Source organism: Harpia harpyja, chromosome 6, assembly GCF_026419915.1.
Source record: "Harpia harpyja isolate bHarHar1 chromosome 6, bHarHar1 primary haplotype, whole genome shotgun sequence".
In the NCBI taxonomy this organism is placed as follows: domain Eukaryota; kingdom Metazoa; phylum Chordata; class Aves; order Accipitriformes; family Accipitridae; genus Harpia; species Harpia harpyja.
In genome coordinates this window covers 17,220,878-17,240,804 of record NC_068945.1, presented here as the reverse complement: position 1 = coordinate 17,240,804, position 19,927 = coordinate 17,220,878, and the positions used below count along the sequence as shown (strand labels likewise).

Sequence of the window (19,927 nt, the reverse complement as noted above, 5' to 3'; positions counted from 1 at the left end):
CTGTTACCCAGTTTGAAATACTGCTTAAAAATTCTTCCATTGACCTTCTTATGGGAAGGAACAGCTGTTGCTTTGCTCTAACCTTTAAAACCCACTTGAAGTTTTCTGTATCCCATCCCAAAGCAAATACAACGTTGTACAGACATGGTGGTAGTCTCTCTAGCATTCTATTTGTAACTAGTCAGAATGTGTTCACTTCTCTGAGCTTGTTAAACAGGAAACAAGTTGTAATAGTTTGAAGGGTATAGAGGCACAAACAGCTACAAGTGTGGTTTGTTGTTCAAATGTCGTTTATTTTTATATTGAAAAGGGTTGAAAGCTTATTTAAAAACAAAAGTTCAGCTCCCATTCATTTTACAAAGCGTCCAAGCAAATACTGTTCTAAGATGCTACATTGCAGCTCTGGCAGCAGTCCCAGTGCACTCCTGCCCTTGTGCTGCCCTCCTGGGCAGGCACGGCTCAATCTGCTGCTGCTGCATGGGAACCTGATACAGCTGAGGAGCCGCAATGGGCTCTGACCCTGTTTATGCAGCCACAGGGCAAACGGCTGGGCTGCATGTCAGGGGCAGATGCTGCCACACCCTCAGCCTCACCAAATGGGTGACCACAGCTTGTGGGCTTTGTCACCTGACCGTAACCCACCCTCTCCCCATTTTACTGAAAATCTCTTTTCTCTGTGCTGAAATGCAAGACTGAGGGAGAAAAAAGCTATGAATTGCATCTCATTTCAAAAATTCATTCTGTTACCATTTCAGGCAAGTTACGTCTAGCGTCAGCTTGTAATACAGCCACAAGTCTAGTGCTGCAGAAGCACAAATCATGGGGTTTCTTACAGAAAAAGGCATCTGAAACATGCAATAACCTAAAAGTACATTAAGTTCTTGCTGGCTGTATTAAACTCTTCTGTGTTGCTTCACCATATTATACAGGAAAATCCATTAATGCATTAGACTTCCTCGCATAATTTGAATAGCCAACTGCAGTCTTCTGATGTAATCCAGTATGGGGGTAATGATACCACCAGGTGTCTTACGTAGGTTCTAGTCTCCTTTTCTTCAAGCTTTGACTTCTCCTGTGGGGGTTACGCTCTGCCAAACAGGGAGATACATAGTGAGAAATGGAAGTTTCTTAAAGCTTTTTTCTGCTTCTAAAAGTGCTCCTCAATTCTTTTTCTAGCTCTTCCTCGATAGGACAGTTGGATGGAAAAACCAGATAGTTTTCCTAGCCCACTATCACAGCATCTGCAGCCAGGTCCAAGAAAAGAAGAAACGTTTCTCCCACTCCGATTTACTAACCTAACAGTGCTGCTTTTACAGCTGAGAGCCATTGTTAAGACAGAACTCAGTTGTTTTTTTGGTCCACATACCTGGGGTATGCTGGTTGGCACAGCTGCTGTTGCTCATGATTGTAGCAGATGGCTGCAATGGTGCAGTGGTAATGTGGTAATTCATTCTGTGAGGTGTCCTGCTGCGAGTAGTCATCTGATGACTTCCACGGGGTGTTTCAGGTGTCTGCTGTCCAGCTGATGGGTCTGCCATTTTATGGCCCATTATCATAAGATCAGTGGTCTCCAAGGAAATGTCCCAAAGTTCAGGATCATCTAGAAGGAATGAAAAGGTGATCAAACCAAAGATGACAGTATTGTACTACAGGAATGACAGTAACTCCAGGACCAGCCCACTCTTTTCCTACGAGTGGTGGCCACTGTGAAAGTTAAACTGTAAAGCATCTTTTATGCCAGTGCACAGCAGGGAAACACTACTACCCCTTGTGCTCTGCAGTTAAGCAATGTCCAGGCACTGTGGTGTGTGACCCAAATAGCCACGGTTATGTTAAGAAAAGACACCCACCGCCCCACCCCCTGCCAAATGTTCTGTTTCTGTCTCTTCAGGAAAACGGTTTACTGAATAGGTGTAACAACTCCACTGAAAAGTCTAAGTGTGAAACCCCTCATAGTGATGGACATAATTTCCCTGCCACTCAAGCAAAGTTTGTGTTGTTAAGATCAGACTCGTACTCACACTTGCATTATTGCAACCTCTTCAGAACTTTTACCTTTAACACTACTCTGAAGAGTTGATTTAAATGCTGATGATTTAACACTCTTACTCATCACTTTTTGGCTGACCTGCAAAGAACTCCTCTTCTATTGCTAGCTCCTGTTGTACTGCTGCTGGAGTGCTGTGCTTTACAGGAGCATCGGATGCTGCTGGATGGAGGTAACGTAAGAAGAGATTAATACTAGAAATACAGAAGAACCCTTTTGGTCCTTAACAGAGCATAAGTCTGCAATGATAAGCAGCAGCTGCCACCAGGTACCCTGTTTTTTCCTAGAGCTGGTTATGTTTTGGTAGCAGTATGTGGAATGGTAAGATTCTGTACCTGATGATGGCTGACAGGAGCAACTGCACTACTTTAAAATGGTTGTTAGCCTGTGTACCCCATTGCCAAGTTCCTGCTCACCACACAGCTGTCCAGACTTCCCCATGAGTAAAGAGCAACATATTAGTAGCTAATGCAATGTCTATTTGCCTGCAACCACCTCAGTGAAGTGCTGCAGCCTCAGCTCGGGTGCAGCACGTTAATGGTACTGCTAACAGCCGCTGTGCTGCATGAAGCTTTAGGGTGGTTGGAAAGTTGCAGTTTTAATGATTCAGTTTCAGAGCTGACATTCCTGCCACTTTAAGAACATAGAGGGGGGAAAAAGTATGATAATACTCCTTCCTTTGGCCTCAAAGGTGTGTTGATAGTACAGTACAAAAGCAAATGAAACTGGTCAGGCTCCTGTATTGAAGGTTACACATGCCTGCCAGTAGCTATCGTTAAAACTGTCAATTTTTAATGCCAAGTCTTACCCTGTTTGCTGCTAGGAGTAACTACTGGAACCTGATGCTTTTTCTCCATCTGTTCCCGGAACTGCTGCTGTAGCTGCTTTTGTCGCAACTTCCGCTGGTAAGTGGCATCCCACTCAATAGCTAAGGAGTCTGTATTTCTGCCCCTCCCCCCAAATAAGCACAAAGTTAAACAGGATTTCAGCAATTACATTTTATGAAGAAAAAAAATGCAGAAAGAAATACTAGCAAGGAAAATGCACTAAACTAGCATTTTATGGAATCTTCCAAATTGGGCTGTCTGTGTGTTTTAAAAGGTACAGTAACTTCTAATATAGCTTATGGAATAAATTTATAATAGCAGTCTCACCTGGAACTATTTGGCTGTTTCTGATCTACTGTCACTACAGCAGCCTCTGTCTGACCAGGCTTACAATTAGATGCCATCTCACAATGTTGTCTCTCTCCTGTGTTCTGCCTTTCCAAACAGCTATTGTATCTTGCTTTCTCTATTTCAGGCTCATAGTCCTGTCTTTTAGCTTTGACCAAATCTAACTCAGGGGGCATCTAGTAAAGGAAGACAAGAAAACAGTCAGAAATTTCCTTCATCAAGTTAATGAAACATACACAGGCTTTTTCTATGCAGTACTGTTGAAAAATCTTTGTTTGTTTGCCCTAAGTGGAATAGCAATTTAGAAAACTGAAATGCATTTTCGGTTAGTTAATCATTGAATTCATGTGACTTTTTGTTAGTTTAATAGTTCAGTGCTTCAGGGCAGATAGCCCATGTCTCCCCGTAATGTGCTCTCTGCAAATGAGAACAGATGCAGGTGATCAATGCAGAATTCTGCAGCTTCTCAGTCTCACAGTTTTGGCAGTTCCATTTTCACGCTTGTATTAAAGGGCATGGCAAACCTTTACTCAGTTCTGCAATCATGAGGTCACTGAGGAAGGTACACCATTCTCTTTTTGTTAAAGATGGGATGCTTTGGCTCTGTCATTTTACAAATTTGTGGCAATGCCACTAATACGCAATGACCCTGGCAAAGCAGAGATCTGTGCCGTCATTACTTGGCGAGGTGTCACTTTGGATCTGCTCCTACAGTCTAAGTTAGCTAGATAGAACCACCTCATAGCTCTAGGCTGGCTAGCAGAGTTTGGTAGATCCTAGCACGATGAAGGCAAGTTTACAATGAAACTCTGTGGATCAGTACTTGTAAAAGGCTTACTTTTTCCTCCATCAGCAAGGTAGGCTACTGCCTAGAAGCCTACTGCCCCCAACTGGTACAGATCAGGAACTAACAAGATTAAAGTTCGTTTCTGAGGTGCAACCTCCAGCCAGGACAACTTTAATGCTGTGAAGACTGCTGTGTTAACATCACAGCATACTTATAAATTGTGACAGCTCTGAAACAACAGGGTTACAGTGTGGTTGTCACTGATGAAGATGTACATCAACATTTATTGTCTCTCTCTGGACCAAAGACCTCCAAAAGAGGCATTTCTCCATGGTGTTGGTTACCTCAGAAGGTTCACAGAGGGTAAAGCAACAGCAGCTCTTCTCTTGCAAACTGAAACCTAAGGAGGTAAGGAGTCTGAAAAGCAAAGCAAGATGTAACGTGGCTTCTTATTGTTCGGGAAGGATAAGAACCATACTTATGGCAAGGAAAATAAGTGTTCAGGTACACATCAGTTGTACGTGCCAATTCTTCATACATTCAAGAGCCACAGTTTGCCAGTAGTATCATATCAGGTATTTAAAACAAATAAATTGGAGTGTAGATCTTCCTAATGTTATTTCTCATCCTCCAGCAGCCAAGTCCAGAACATCCTGCTCGCATAATTCCGTTGCAAAATTCAGGTACCAACACATTATTGAAGTAAAGCAGAAGACATTTGCAGGGCCATTTGTACACTCCTCATGCAGCAAAACAAAATAGTGTTACCTGTTTTGCTGTTCTGGGGTAAAACTTTGAAGCGACTGGCAACAGCTATAAGTTGTCCAGTCTAAAAAGGTTGGTTCATCCTTTCTATCATAGATGCATCTAGTAGTTTGCAGTGTTCTTTTGGGAAGGATCCAATTTGGTTCACTGAAAGTTGAAACCACCTTTAGAAATTACCTTTGCTTGAGACCTCAGTATAAAACCACTGGTACAGAATAATTACTTGTTAACTATTCTAACAAGAACAATGAGGGGTGAAATACAGGTACACTGTAAATTTTGTTACAAGGACCATGCTGAGTATATTTTCTGTCTAGCTGTAATGTGCATTAGGGCCTAGTAGAGTTTGAATATCACTTAGTAAAAGGACAAAGCAACTATCAATGCATATATTGATATTGCTACTGTATGGATTTTGCTTAAAATTAAGTGAAAGTTCCAAATACAACAAGCAGCTTTGGTATGTGACCCACCTGGTATTGTTTCTAGGATATCCTGGGTTATGCATATTAAAAACTTTATTTGAAGGAGGAAGTCTTTCTCACAGAAGAACTTCCTATTTTCTGCCAGAACTCCCTAAAGTCTAAAGAATGCTCCTTTTTCTTGCTGCCCACTGGCTAACATATAGGCTGTCCGCTTGAGAGACTTCAGCACTAAACGAAATAGCCCTGATTTTGTAGGAATGCATGGAGAAGCTGTACCTGCTTTAGGGTAGGTTATGCAAATAATAGATATGCTGTCTGCCTACTGCTCCGCCCTGCCTGCAGCCTCTAGTTTTATGACCTAATACAGCAATTTCCCATCCTTTTTTTTTTTTTTAATTCCTGAAAAAATCCAGTAATGAAAGGAATATGACAAGTAAGTTTGATTTTTAAAATTCATAACAGTAAACTGGATTGTGCAACCACTGACAATGAGAACAAACTGAGAGATGTGTTCTGGTTTTTGCCTTATACAGGGCAAAAACATACAGTAAAGAAACACGCACACAGCCTTGACAGACTCTATTCTCCCAAGGACTTCCATTTCATTTATGTAAGGAATATATACCTTGACACTGGTATCATTGCTGATACACATTTAAAGCAGAAGTGGCTATATGAGAGTGATGAACTGAGTTGCTGCAACTGACAAAGCGTAAACAGCCTTAAGAACTGCAGCACATGGAGAAAATGGCACCTAGAAAGAGCTAGTTTAAACAGTTCAGTGTTTCCTGTGGTAACATTTAACCTGCTATGAACATATATGTATGCACTACTGGCACTGAACAGAGAGACTTAGACAACATGGCCATAAATGTCACGAGATCTTGGGTAGGATACTATGGTTTCTTCACCATAGTAATCTTGCCTACTGCAAATAGTCAAAATTTAGAGCAGTTGTGGTAAAATATCAGGGAAGAACTCTGTAACAAACAGTTCACACAAACTAGCAGGCAAAGGCCATTGGTCTCACAGCTGGCAACATTCAGAGATGAGATGCATTGATATCATTATTTATAATCTTTTTAATATGAAGGACCAGGAGCCGCAGACATCTTGCAGTCCCTGCTCTAACAGCCCATGTACTGCACCTGACGTGGAAGCTTATTCACGGCTCGTAGGTAGTCTTTGTCTAAGATGCAGTTCCCAAGAGCATTCCCAAAGCACCTGAGAAACAAGAGAGCTCACTGTGACTGAAAATAACACTTAATTCTCACTTAACTTCTGAAAATATACAAGTACTGATCTTCACTTACTTGAGTGCCCTCTTCAGTCCATCTGTTACTGCCTCCTTTCTTGCCTTTTCTAGGGACAAGGCCTTAGACCTTAGGCCTTCACTGACTCCATACCCCACATCTTCATGGTATGACCCATCCTGCAGTAAAATATAAAAAATACTAAGTATAAGGGAATTTCTGCACATACAGCATTTCTTTTTAGATGCTGTGCTTTCCTAAGCCTGATTACTCACTCTTAGCTGGTTGTTCTATAGCAAGGTCAATGTTTTGGACACCACTAGGTTCTCTGGTGTAGTAGAGTACTCAAGAACCACAGTCTGACCTGTGCATGAACTTTCATCCACAGCTTTAGACAATTGCTCAACTACAGACAGAGCAAACAAAAAAATCCACTTACCTTAAGCTGAACTTTCACAAATGCACAGACCCCCACATAGAACCTCCCATTGTTGAGGTCAACAAAGTCTGGGGGAGGGAAAAGTAACATCCTAAATAATACAAAAGACTTCTGATCTACATTTAGATCTTATTTTGTCCTTTGAGGGCATTCATAAACCTGTACCATACTTGCTGAATGTGCCCACGATATTGTATCATCTTCTGTAAAATGGAGCATGACTTGCAAAATATTAACTGTAGTTTGAGAATGCTGACTTGCACATATGCTCTGGGCATGTTACGTGATACTTTCTAGTTATTAGTGGCTAGACCTGCCAAACACTCACACCCTGCTACTACATGTATAAACTTAGAAAGAAGAGTTTGAAATGTTACTTCTCATTCAGCTACATATCCTAAATGTTCAAAGCATAACAATTTTTTCAGCTGGAAGGAAAGATTTAAAGTATCAATTTATAAAAACAGCAATGGAAAAGAAACTGTTGTCTACAAAAGTAATTTATTTCCTATTATATAGTATAAATCTCCAGTTTGTGAGATTTTGTACAAGGTTTTCTCCCAGACAGACTGCCTGAAGAGCTTAACAGGTTGCAATACAACTCTCAGTCCAGAATCTCTATCTAGTTTATTGTACACCAAAAGCAATGCTATGTAATATACATAGGGCACTCTAGTTAGCAGTCTTGCAAGTCCGATACAAACATGACACATGTCTGAAATTGAAATGCTTTGAAGTTCAAGTAACTGTACTCTGGGATCCAAAAGTTCTTCTGTACTCATCTGGTCTATTTGATTAATTGTTCTGTAAACCTGCTGGAGGTGCAAGCCCTTTTTCTACCGAGGAATTTAAAACCAAACATAACAGAATCCTCTGTCTCTGAATTTCTAAGGAATGACTTGTTATGACATTATTTGAAAAAGGTAGAAGTTTGAAGGACGTCAGTCCTTTCTTGACTAAAAGGGGGAAAAAAAAGTGGTACAGAATAGATGGTAAGCAATGCATTAACTTGTTTTATGTCTAGAATCTACCAGCCTGAGGTAAGAAAAGATTTCTGAAGGCAGGGTGGGGTGGAAGGATGTCCATTTAAGCAGTTTTGTTGAGCTACTTCAACAAGCAGTCTTCAGTCTAAGCATAGCAGATCTGCAAACACAGACAATACTCCTCTGGTAGAAACTATTTCAGCTATCAAGATGGAAGAAGCTTAAGCTTTGAGATCACCTGAATACCATTTTCTGGAAGAATAACTTTTTCCAAAGCTTTCTACTGTAAAAAAACTCAGAACCAGGTATTGGGTAGCAGAGGAATCTGCAGAAAAAGATGGGTCCCTAAAGATTAGGAGAATATTAACTGAGAATATAAAAATTACAGGTGAGTATGAAAGTTGGGTCAGGGATGCTGGGTGTTAAATAGTTTAATTGTAATTACTCTTGACTGAGTGTTCCCATAGAAATCAGAAAACTTGATTAGAATAGCTCAAGAATAATCATAAACACACTTAGAATAATGACTATGATATATTCCAGTGCAAGATCTAAAAAGAAAACAGAAGCTCCATCATTATTCAATTTCCCTCATTCTTACCAACTGCTAAGACACCTGGAAATTCCACATGCCTCTCCCCAGGTTCTTTGAAGTGATCAAGTTCTAGGATAGATACCCCGGTCCTTATCTGAGAGACTTTTCCTTCAGGACCTCACAGTGAAACAAAAGGAAAGACTATTTTACCCTCAAGAGATACTTACCAACGTTCTGCTGAGTGACTGAATGAGCCCAGCCATTGAAGCCAAACATCTCATTGGCCAGACTGATTACCCTGTGACCCTCAATGTAACAGACCTGAAAAGAAAAGCATATATATATAAAAAAAAAATATATAAAAATACATACGCATGTGCACACATCTATACATGCTTTATTTTAAAGAGGGATTACACACATCATCTTACACTGGGGAAACCTAGCTAAGTTCAAGGTTCAGATAATGTGAATAAAAGGATGATAGTGCAGCTTTAGGTTTGCCTTCTTCCAGCACCTATGATGGGGGGTTAATATGACAACTAATATGACTTAATCAATGGAAGGCAGAGCTAGCGGGCACTAAAGAGGGCAGCCAATGTTATGTAATGCTTCATATAGTCCAGTTCTGCGAAAAAATAAGAAAAAACATCTCAATGTTCCACAAACAGATAAATATTGCCTTGTAAAAGAGGAAGCACTGAAACGTTAAGTCTTTTTTTAAAGTGTAAAAGGAGCCTGTGGCTCAGTAAAAGCCACAATTTATGCTATGCTGACTTTGCTTTCATATCTGCATATTAAACTACTAGTGGGAAATTAACTTCAAAAGAAATCAGGATTATTGTAACTTTTTTTACCCTAGTTTTCCTGGAAAAAACTGAGTTGAAACATCTATGCATGTTTGTTCATACCTTTTGTCCTCCTCCAGCTTGCCGACTGCTGATATATTCTGGACCCAGTCTCTGACGAAGAGCATGCTGGATAGCTTGATATTCACTTGCTGTGTATTGATACTTGACAAAAACAAGGTAAGACAAATCTTCTCACTCTCCCTATTTTAGCTCCCTCTCTTCTCCTAATATCACTATTTTACCCCATTTTTCCACGTACAGTCCTTCCAAGAGGTGTATGATCCATTTTTAGAATCAGGATATAACAGATGAGGAAAGACCTCAGTGTGTGTGTGCATTACATTTGTGCATTATATTCTTTTCTTCTCTTACTCTTAAAGTATATGTATACAAGCATTAATTATGGAGCTGTAGCAATTCTTTTTCATTTCTCAGAACCATCGCTTTTGCATTAGAAAAACTGAGATGAGCCAGGCCTATTAGTATCCTCTTGAAATCTTAATGTAGTCGTAATCCTAGTCAAGGTTGCCAGAACACACATACAAGCTTATATTTTACTTCTCAAAAATAAAACATAGTATCACTGTGATCAACAAGAAAAGTGTATGTAAAAACTTCAACAAAACCAAAGTTTAACTTTACCACCGTATGCCATCAGGGCAGGGATGACAGCGGCTCAGGCAAGCAGTCAAAATAGGAATTTCTTGAGGAGTGTTCAGCAAATTCCCCTCATGCAGGGAAGGTCCTTTGGATAACTCCAACATCACTGGTATCATTGGATAACACCAGCATCACTGGAAGCCTAAAGTGTTGTAACTTTTGCTCCCTGTCTTAGTAGAAGTACAATTTACGATTTGTAAAGGTTAGAGAAGCCTAAATGCACGTTTAAGAATTCAAGCACTAAAAAGCTTGTGTTGCCATGCTCTGGTGTGGGACAGAATGGAGATCTCGCCACCTAAATCATAAGTATTGCATATGCATGTATTGGCTGCCCTATCATTCAGCAGAACCCAGAATTCAATAGAGTGTGTGCCATGTAAGTTCCAACACCTGCCAAACTTCTCCAATTTGTATTTGGTTCTATTTAAACTTAAAGCAATAACTTTGTCTCTTTCTGACACTAGAATGCAAGCCTGTAACCAAAAGGCGTAAGGAAAAAGGGAGAGCGCACATGCCTACGCCATATTCAGGAACTATGTATAAATGCCAATCATGGAGAAGAGAATTCACCACCAAAAGGTCTGTTCAGTCCAGATATGGTTTTCTTTTTTCCAAATTATTTTAATTTTTTTAAATTATTTTTTAATAGCTGAAAGTAGTTGACGTTTCTGAACCAGTACTGAGAATGTGTCCAAGCATGATCCAGGCCATCTGGGAATAAGAGAGAATAAAATGAGCCCTATTTTTAAGGAACAAAATTAAAAACCTTTTGTGAAGAATCCAGAGCAATTTATTATAACTCGAGGCATGCCAAGGCTATCCTGGAGGAAAACACGACGTACAATTAGGTATAGCATAGCTAGGGTAATGGATATGACTCCAACCTTAGTGTATCCAACTTTAAAATGAGTAAATACACAGAGCAGATTTCCAGAAGCGTAAGCATAAAACTTCTAGTTTCCTCTCAGGCAAAAGGAACTGACCTGTCCGAAGCAAGCAACCGAATTGCTAGTGCTGGAACTATTGCTGCTGATGTAGCTTTCACTGTCTTTCCCTTGACTTTCAGGCATCCCTAAAGATAAGAGGAAAATATAAACACTGAAAATAACAGAACAGTCTGTATGAAGACATGCCAAAAAGCTGTTGAAGTCCATTGCCCAGTGAGTGTAACATTATTCTGTAATAGAGGTTTTGGACATTACAGTAATATTATATTTCTCACTCCGTGGAACTGCTGCAGCCCCAATTGGAAATTTGTTTTCTGGTGTTGTTTCGGAACAGTCAAAACTTTTCTTCTTAAATATGTTATACTATGTAGGCAGAAATGGCTAGTTTCATCCTAGAAGCAGAGGCACTGTTCTGGTCTTCCATCCATAAAACCAGTAAGGGTGAGCCTAAATTAAATTACATGACAACAGTGAAACAATTATTTTGTTTAACAAACAAATAAATTATTCTTGCTAGAAAAAAAAAAATTCAAGAGCATCTGGATTGTGCATAAGACCAGAGACTAGAACAAAAAAATGAATAATGTCTCGAGCCCTTATTCTGAATATTACACTGGTAACAAATTATATTGCCCCCCCCCCCCCCCGCTTTAGGTAAATGTTGATGCATTGTACCATTCTAGGTAAGGAAACAAAATAATTCCCTCTTTCAGATTCTTCAGTACTGTCTTTCAATGTCCATTAATACTGAGACTCTGACAAAAAGCAGAGGCAACTTTTTAAAATTTTACTCGTCTATACCCTGACTTGTCAGTCTTTATTTTAGATTATTATTTTGACTGTAATCATACTGTCTTGTGTTATGATGGTATCATATAAACTATGCAGAGTTGAAAAACATACAGAACCTGTAAGAATTTTAATAAGTTGTACCGATAATTCAGTAGATGGCACCCTTTTCCAAGCCAGTAAGTATCCAACAACTACCCAGTACTGCATTACCATTCCACCCTGCTGCTGGAAAAGTGTCTTGCTGAGACCTTATACAACAGGCGTGCAAAGGAGCTGCAGCAGCACTTCTATGTAAGCCCATAGAGGCAATCTGTTATTGTATTGGCACAAATACTGAGTACAACTGGTAGTCTATCACTAAGACTTTTGTATGCAACACAAATATAAGACAAATCAATATACATACAAGACAGCTGGACATGTCAAAACAGTTTGAGAAAGTCTAAAATCCTCAGTAGATACCATTATTTGACAGTCAGTCAGAACCTGGCTAGTATTATGCTTTGCTAATATACTCCAGGTTCAGCACTTTTTAAAACAAGTTGTTTTCTAGTCCCTAAACAAGGAAGCCAAAGTTTACTGAGAACTTGTGAAGCAATTTTCAGAAAAAGGATACTAGTTGTTTCCTTGGCAAATACAAGCACTGGTAATTATACCAGGTGAAGCTAAAATTCTCCTTAATTTTGGTTGGCTATAATTATTCATCTGTGGCCCAAAAGTTGTATAATTGTACAGTGTTTAAACATTTGAATGTGTTTCGATCAAAAGTTAGCTGCAATTTGTGGTAAATACATTTGGTTTTGGAAGAGAACAAATAGAAATTAATATTACCAGGAGAAACACTTGTGATTTAAGCAGGCTATTTCCCCTGTTAAACAAAGAGTTCATTGCATTGTGAGGGAGACAATTAGAGAGAAAAAAATAGTATGTGTGGGGAGTGGCAGAGGGAATCAAAGTTTGAATGATACTCTTTTTTTTCTCTCCACTCTAAGCAGCCTAAATCAGATCTTAATCATTATAAACCCCTTGGGAAAAAACAATGAACGAAATGTGTGCATTTGCCTCCATAACCCTATTACCAGTTTGCCACAAATCTTTCTGCACAGTAGGTGGGTGGCATTTTGAAGCAAAATTGCTTTAGCTGAAACCAGTATTAAGTCCTTTAATTTTTTATATGGTGTGCACCATTATCAGTCTAAATTCTCTAAAGAGATACAGCTTCAATGAAGCTCTGAATAAGATACGGGAATTGATTCTGAATAAGAATGAGGAAGTACGGAATTCTGCTGAAAACAGCTTCACATTATATGGTTTTAATCCAACAGATCAGATGCTGCTAGAGAATACAAGCAATATACTTCTTTGCAATAAACAGTTTAAAAAATGTGAGTGGCTTGTATTCAAATTATGTATTATTCTACAGCTTGTGTGAAGGAGACAGATGATGCCAATTTAGTTTCAGGCTTTGCCTGTAGGAACAGTTTGCTTGAGCTGCGAGCCTTGTTTAAACCAAACATTCTATTAGAGCAATGCGGTGGTGGTTTTTTTTCAGTTGGTGAAGTGCAGCACAGCAAAGCCCTATGTCTCAAAGCAATTGTCAGAGCATTTCAAAGTGACAGAACTTCAATTTCAAAATTATTAGAGTAGGAGTTTGGAAGAGAGAAAAGTTAATTCTGCAGATGGAGTTATAAATCTACCCCAATACCAGAGCCAGGAGCTAGGGAAGGCAAGGCACTTCCATTCCTCTGCAGAATATTGTTTCCTCACCCCCCACCCCCTCCCCACAACATTTTTACTTGAATGAAACATTGATACTGAAGTAGGTAATGAGCTATTGACTGGAGTACAAAAGAGGCTCAAACACCCGCCAGGGCCAGGACAGTGCTAGGAGACTGCCTGACTCATAAACCAGTGTTAAAAAAAAGCTGTATTTTCAAACCACCATTAAATAATAAAAATTAAAGTTCAAATATACTTGCTCTGCATGCAGGATGATAGAAGCAGTTTATCATCAGCTTAAAGACGCCTAGGAATTATAATTTATTACCTCTGTGACTGTGACCATTATTTATTATTTACAGGGAATTATTGTCAGTTTAGCTGGTAATGTTCTCAGAAAGTTTTATCACTGAGAAAAAGGACACACAAGACTACAGGTGTCATACTGTGCTCCAAAATATTACCTTGATAACCTAGAACAGGCAAAGAATCTTAACAGCTTTTACTACTAACATATTTTGATCGTGTTTTTTTAAAAAAGTCAATAATACAAAAGCTTAAAATTTGAACAAATTAGGTACGCAATCAGAAGAATTGCTGTTCTGGGAAACTGGATATGAAATACTAATTTTCAACAGCACTCTAGAAGCAGGTATTTATTTGTATGGTGGTACTGAACTGAGCAGCTGCTGAAAAAAATCTGGGAGTGTACACAAATTCCCTAGTAGGAAATAAACCCATCTTCTAGAATAGATAATCCTGAATTTAGTCTGTTCAAGTACAACTACTACTGTGGGTTATGGCAGCAACACCTTCAACTTTCATGATAGTGTGCACATAACTTAATTTTCTAAATGAACACATCCTCACACACCTGTCTACGCTACTGACCATTACTCCAAAAAGAGATTTTGGTCCTAAATTACCTATTCTCCTGTCAGTTCCCCTCTGTCTTGACAAACTCTGGTTTTGTGCCTTAATCCTCTGCTAGGACTGTCAATTCCCAGTTCTCTTCACATGTAAGGTAGAAGTTTTGCGTCACTTTAAAATAGTTTGCATACCATGAATTGTCTAAGTACTACAACTTGTGAAACCCTCAGCTAGAACATGGCTGTTTCAAGAAATTAATTGTAGCATCACACAATCTGTAAGATACAACTTTAACACACTGTGCACTTTTAGAGAGCTTTTTATTCAACCTCATCCTTCTCTATATGCTAAGTTTCCTTCACAGTGAAGCTTTAGTTTGCTGAGCAAAAATCTTTAACGTTCTTTCAATAAATGCAATTCTACTGAGCCCACCAAGAGCAAACAGCTATGCATGTAGCCAGTGAGTGATTTAGCAAGCACTAAAGATAATGCCACATATTTAACCTAAGGTTCGTATTGCTCTAACACAAAAAATACAAAAAACTTTAAAAATTGTGTATTTCTGTGGAATAGAATTCCACACTCTCCTCTAAAAACTCCAAACTGTAAGTTGATTAACCTGTTATGCAAAGGTTGCTTTATCCAACACAGAGCTGAGGTGTGTATCTTTTAGGTATAAGATGTTCCTAATCAAAACAGGCCTGTGCCATACCACAGTTTTAAGAGTGGAAAACAGATTATGTAACTGCTGTGGGAAAACTGCATACAATGTAACTCTTCAGTTTTTACTTCTGATAATATCTCTAGGCAAACAACCTTGATGCCTTGAGAAAAGTGAGGTAATCTTCTGTTAACTTCAATGGAAGAAAAAGATATTGTGTTTTATAGGTTAAACAACGAAATGCACAGGGAAGTCATGAGACTGGATGTCTATTGTAGACTAAAGGTGGTCTCTGATGCTTGCCAATCCCATATCGGTATGGATGGATTCAGGCCACATTCTGCAGTAAAACCACCCCAGCAAGAGAATAAAAAGGTATAATGTAGAAAGTTTGAGCTATCTGCAGTAGTTTAAATATATTTGTTTTCAAGGCATATAATTACCAGTATATACCAATTTCTCCTCAGTTACAGCATATTTCAGATTTGACATACCTTCAAACAGTCCCACTTATTTCCGTGGAATCTATGTATGTAGCTCCAAACCCAAAATTTAACCCTCAGATTTATCAGGCAGTACTATGTTTACTTTTGGTATGTCTAGGATGACGATACCCTCCTGGCACAAAGCAGAGAACACTAATTCTGGTTACACTTTTACTGATTAACATTTTAATGAGTATAATGTAAAGTTCTTTCTTCCTTATCTTTATACAATCTTAGCAGAATAACATAGTGCACTTGTGGGGGAGTGTTTCTATTTAGAATGTTTGAATACATCTAACATCTGAAATGAAGCCTATTCGGTCTGTTCCTGCATTTTTGGAACACAGGATGAGAAACTCATCTCCTTACTGCTCACGCTAACTTTTCTGTCATAACAGCCTTTATACACTTGTCATGAATTCATCGAACATCACTATACCTATTGAAAGTTGGTTTAGGATCCTACTTCCCCAGCAATTACAAATCTAATTCCAGTCCAAATGGGTTAGTTTAACACATGTGTTGCTGTGGTTTAGACTGTGTATTTTTCAAATTTTGCTGGTTACTCCTCCAAACATGTTCCTTAATAGTGGTGTAAATTACTTCTTTCCTACACAATTTTGTTCACTGTTTTAAAATTCAGCACCCATTGTCACTTCTGCCTTACAAAGGGTCCACAAAGTTTCACTAGTTAAAAATGCATCAATAGCACCTTATGAAACAGAACATTCCAAACAATTCTAGTTTTGAAATACATTTGCTTTCTAAGAATATAAATCCTAAATTTCTCACATTACTTAATTTCTTTGCATTAATCCACAATTCTGTATAGAAAATGTTTCATTAAAAGGATTAACTGGTATTCCTTCACAAATATAATCTTTCAATGATTTTATTAAAAAAATCCCTGTAACAACAAAGAATGAGCTAGGTTTCTAGTAAGAGGTGCTCTGTTTTACTGCACCAAGGGGTAGAACTGAAGCGAAAGATAAACAACTTGTTTGGCGTACAAGCTCTTTTCCAGGTGTGAAACAGTAACACCTCACAGTTACAAAACCAAAAAATAAATAATCCACTCTGGAACAACTAGTTTCACATTTATAAAGACAGAGTAAAAGAAAAGAGCTTGTTCTACCTTTGTCTACCTGGACTTCAGTAAGGCCTTTGACACTGTTTCTCACGGCATACTCCTTGAGAAGCTGGCGTCTCATGGCTTGGACGAGTGTACTCTTTGCTGGGTAAAAAACTGGCTGGCTGGCTGAGCCCGGAGGGTTGTGGTGAATGGATTTAAATCCAGTTGGCAGCCGTTCACAAGTGGTGTTCCCAGGGCTCAGTACTGGGGCCAGTTCTGTTTAATATCTTTATCAATGATCTGGACAAGGGGATCCAGTGCACCCTCAGCAAGTTTGCAGATGACACCAAGTTGGGAGGGAGGGTCGATCTGCTCAAGGGTGGGAAGGCTCTACAGAGGGATCTGGACAGGCTGGATCGACGGGCCGAGGCCAATTGTATGAGGTTCAACAAGGCCAAGTGCCGGGTCCTGCACTTGGGTCACAACAACCCCATGCAGCGCTACAGGCTTGGGGAGGAGTGGCTGGAAAGCTGCCCGGCAGAAAAGGACCTGGGGGTGTTGGTTGACAGCCGGCTGAATATGAGCTGCCAGTGTGCTCAGGTGGCCAAGAAGGCCAACGGCATCCTGGCCTGTATCAGAAATAGTGTGGCCAGCAGGAGTAGGGAAGTGATCGTCCCCTGTACTCGGCACTGGTGAGGCCACACCTCGAGTCCTGTGTTCAGTTTTGGGCCCCTCACTACAGGAAAGACATTGAGGGGCTAGAGCGTTTCCAGAGAAGGGCAACGAAGCTGGTGAGGGGCCTGGAGCACAAGTCTTATGAGGAGCGGCTGAGGGAACTGGGGTTGTTTAGCCTGGAGAAAAGGAGGCTGAAGGGAGACCTTATCGCTCTCTGCAACTGCCTGAAAGGAGGTTGTAGTGAGGTGGGTGCTGGTCTCTTCTGTCAGGTGGCTGGAGATAGGACAAGAGGAAATGGCCTCAAGTTGCAGCAGGGGAGGTTTAGATTGGATATTAGGACAAATTTCTTTACTGAAAGGGTTGTCAGGCATTGGAACAGGCTGCCCAGGGAAGTGGTGGTGTCACCAACCCTGGAGGTATTCAGAAAACGCATAGACAAGGCACTTCAGAACATGGTTTAGTGGGCATGGTTGATGGTTGGACTTGATGATCTTGAAGGTCTTTTCCAACCTAAATGATTCTATGATTCTTGAGACCAGACCTGACAGAAATATTACTCAAATATTGTAAATTATTTATGTGGGTACTTCTTTCTAAAAGCCTGTCAGATTGATTTATAACCACATCATTTATATATAAGCCACTTTAGTCATAGCAAGGAAAAGACAGCAGGCTTTTTAACTCAAGAGTAATGGTTTGGGACTTAAAGGGAAAAGCAGCCTGTCCAACTGTAACTGTAGAAAGCCTATAGTTTTGCCAAATGCAATTACTAGACGAGGAATTAATCCAGGCTGGAATCTAAAACATCTGAACTCTGTAAGAGCTGTGGGAGATATGTCAAACTGCAGATCATAATAAACATTGCGATTACAGGCACAGATGACACTTCTGGCAGCAAGGCCATATTAAGCTGACACACTAATTAAGTTACCCTGAAAAATCTCAAGCTCTCTGTTTTTCCCCAGGTTGACACTGTTTATTTTTAAATGGAAAATCATTTACATTTGAAATTGACAAAATACTTCAGGTATGGGCAAGCGTATATCTATTTTCATCCTTCTGTTTTCTTAGACAGCAATGTAAAGTATCCCTTTTGGAGATACTTTACGCTTGACAGAAGGGCTTGTATATTATAGCATGCACTTACATGCACTATATTATTCTTCAGAAAGTAATTTGAAATGGATTCTGTGCTTCTACAGTTGAAAAGGAAGTTCAGGTTATTGGGACCTCAATATATGTCAGCTATCATAATTGTGAGAGGTCTGAATTACCGTATTTTTTGCAACAAGATATTAAGTTAAATAGTGACCATTTATATGTCAATAACTGGGTCGTTCCTTGTGTAGTCTTACAGATCTATCCAATTTACTATAACCTCTCACTTCAGCGTCCCCTGGGAATAACGGCTAAGGCAGTCAATGTTGGTTTTGGCTACTTACACCTCGAAATCACAAAAAATCGAACTAGAAAGACTCCTGAGCAGGTCATTTGCTCTATCTGCCTGGATGAAGGCAGGGCTCGATTGCAGCAGGCTGGAAGTCTTCTAAGGAAGAAGCAGCCTTTATCAGGGAAACCGAGTTTGCCCACGGTAAGAGTGCCTAGGCAGCAGCGGGGCTGAGCGTACCAGCTTTGACGTTGCCTTTGAGGGAAACCCAAGGGCTCAGGCGGAGCGTTTTTCACCCGAGAGTCGCGCTGCCTCCCGCGGCCCCAGCCCCTTCGCGCTCATTCGGGCGGGGCTCCCAACGGCGACTCGCCGCAGCTCCGCGGCCAGGGGACCTCGAGCCTCGCCGCCGGCAGGCTAGGGGACCGGACCGGACGGGACCGGCAGGAGACCCGCCGCCTCACCGCCGCGGAAGCGGGGCACCCGAGAAGCGGCGGGCAGCGGCCCGGCGGGGCGAGCCCCGCCTGGGGAGGCACCGCCAACGGCTTCCCCGGGCGCGCGGGCCCCTGAGGAAGCACCCGCCCCCCGCGCGCCCTTCGCCCACCATGGGGGGGGGGGGGGGGCTGTCCGCGGGAGGGGCCGGCTCTGCGCCCGGCCGCTGCCCCGCCGCCACCAGGGGAGGGGAGAGGAGAGGAGAGGAGCGTTTCCCGCCCAGCCGGCCCCGCGGCGGTGGGCCGCCGGCCGCAGTACCTGGGCCGAGGGGGGGGCGGTCTCCGTCCTCCAGCGGCGGTTCGCAGTTCCCGCCCGGGGAGGAGGAGGCGAAAGGCGGGAGGGACTGCCGGAGCGGCCGATACGGCACGGGAGAGGAGTCAAAATGCCTACGGCCGCGCTAGGCGGTGACGCAGCGCCGGGGCTGCTGAAGGCCACGCCCGCGCTGGCGGAGAGGGGGGTGGGGCCCGGAGCAGCCCGCCCCCCGGGGGGGGGAGGGAGAGAGGGAAACCCGGCTCGCGAGCGCGCGCCATGGGCGCGCGGCCGTCGAAAGGCGGGGCTGCAGAGCGCTCGCGTTTCGGCGGCGGTAGTAGGGGCGGGGCTTGTGTGTCTCGCGCCGGGGGGCGCGGGAGGGAGCGGCGGAGCTCGCGCGCGAGGGGCGGAGGAGGCGGAGAGCGGCGGGCGCATGAGCCGACCTCCCCGGGGGCGCCGCCGCCGCCGTCGCCGCCGCCGCCCGCTCCCGCCGCCGCGCACCCCCTCCCCGCGGGCTGACAGGCAGGTGAGGGGCCTCGCTCGGTTGCGGGGGGTCGGGGGGCGGTTAACGCTTCTTACCGGCCGCTGGGGGGAGCCAGGGGCGGGGCGGGGCCTGCGGGAGCCGGTAGCTGCGGGCGGTCGCCGGGCTGGGCGGGGGCTG

The 19,927-nt window shown here is 41.9% G+C and overlaps 2 protein-coding genes across 21 annotated transcripts in view; one reads left to right on the top strand and one right to left on the bottom strand.

Moving 5' to 3' along the window:
• Nucleotides 1–401: 401 nt before the first annotated feature.
• On the bottom strand, nucleotides 402–19,864 carry RAD52 (RAD52 homolog, DNA repair protein). 7 transcript variants are annotated; one of them, XM_052789076.1, is made up of 12 exons: nucleotides 19,846–19,864; nucleotides 10,904–10,992; nucleotides 9,321–9,422; nucleotides 8,637–8,730; nucleotides 6,892–6,959; nucleotides 6,513–6,631; nucleotides 6,348–6,423; nucleotides 3,202–3,398; nucleotides 2,856–2,998; nucleotides 2,129–2,209; nucleotides 1,367–1,600; nucleotides 402–1,088 (listed from the first exon to the last, which is right to left on the bottom strand). In XM_052789076.1, the coding sequence occupies exons 2-12, from the start codon at nucleotides 10,988–10,990 to the stop codon at nucleotides 1,030–1,032; spliced, it is 1,260 nt and encodes a 419-aa protein (XP_052645036.1). In that variant the 5' UTR covers nucleotides 10,991–10,992; nucleotides 19,846–19,864; the 3' UTR covers nucleotides 402–1,029. The 7 variants fall into 7 exon arrangements, with proteins under 7 accessions (XP_052645036.1, XP_052645035.1, XP_052645034.1 ...); XM_052789075.1 differs by lacking the exon at nucleotides 19,846–19,864 and adding an exon at nucleotides 19,276–19,445; XM_052789074.1 differs by lacking the exon at nucleotides 19,846–19,864 and adding an exon at nucleotides 18,289–18,803.
• Nucleotides 10,411–19,927, top strand: part of ERC1 (ELKS/RAB6-interacting/CAST family member 1) — a 317,835-nt gene continuing 308,318 nt past the window's right edge. For 9 of the 14 annotated variants that reach the window (XM_052789065.1, XM_052789064.1, XM_052789063.1 and 6 more), the window contains exon 1: nucleotides 19,691–19,792. The gene's annotated coding sequence lies outside the window, so the exon portion shown is untranslated. Of the gene's footprint in view, nucleotides 10,500–10,986; nucleotides 11,081–19,689; nucleotides 19,793–19,927 lie in introns of those variants that run through there. The other 5 variants (XM_052789061.1, XM_052789067.1, XM_052789053.1 and 2 more) reach the window with 2 other exon arrangements.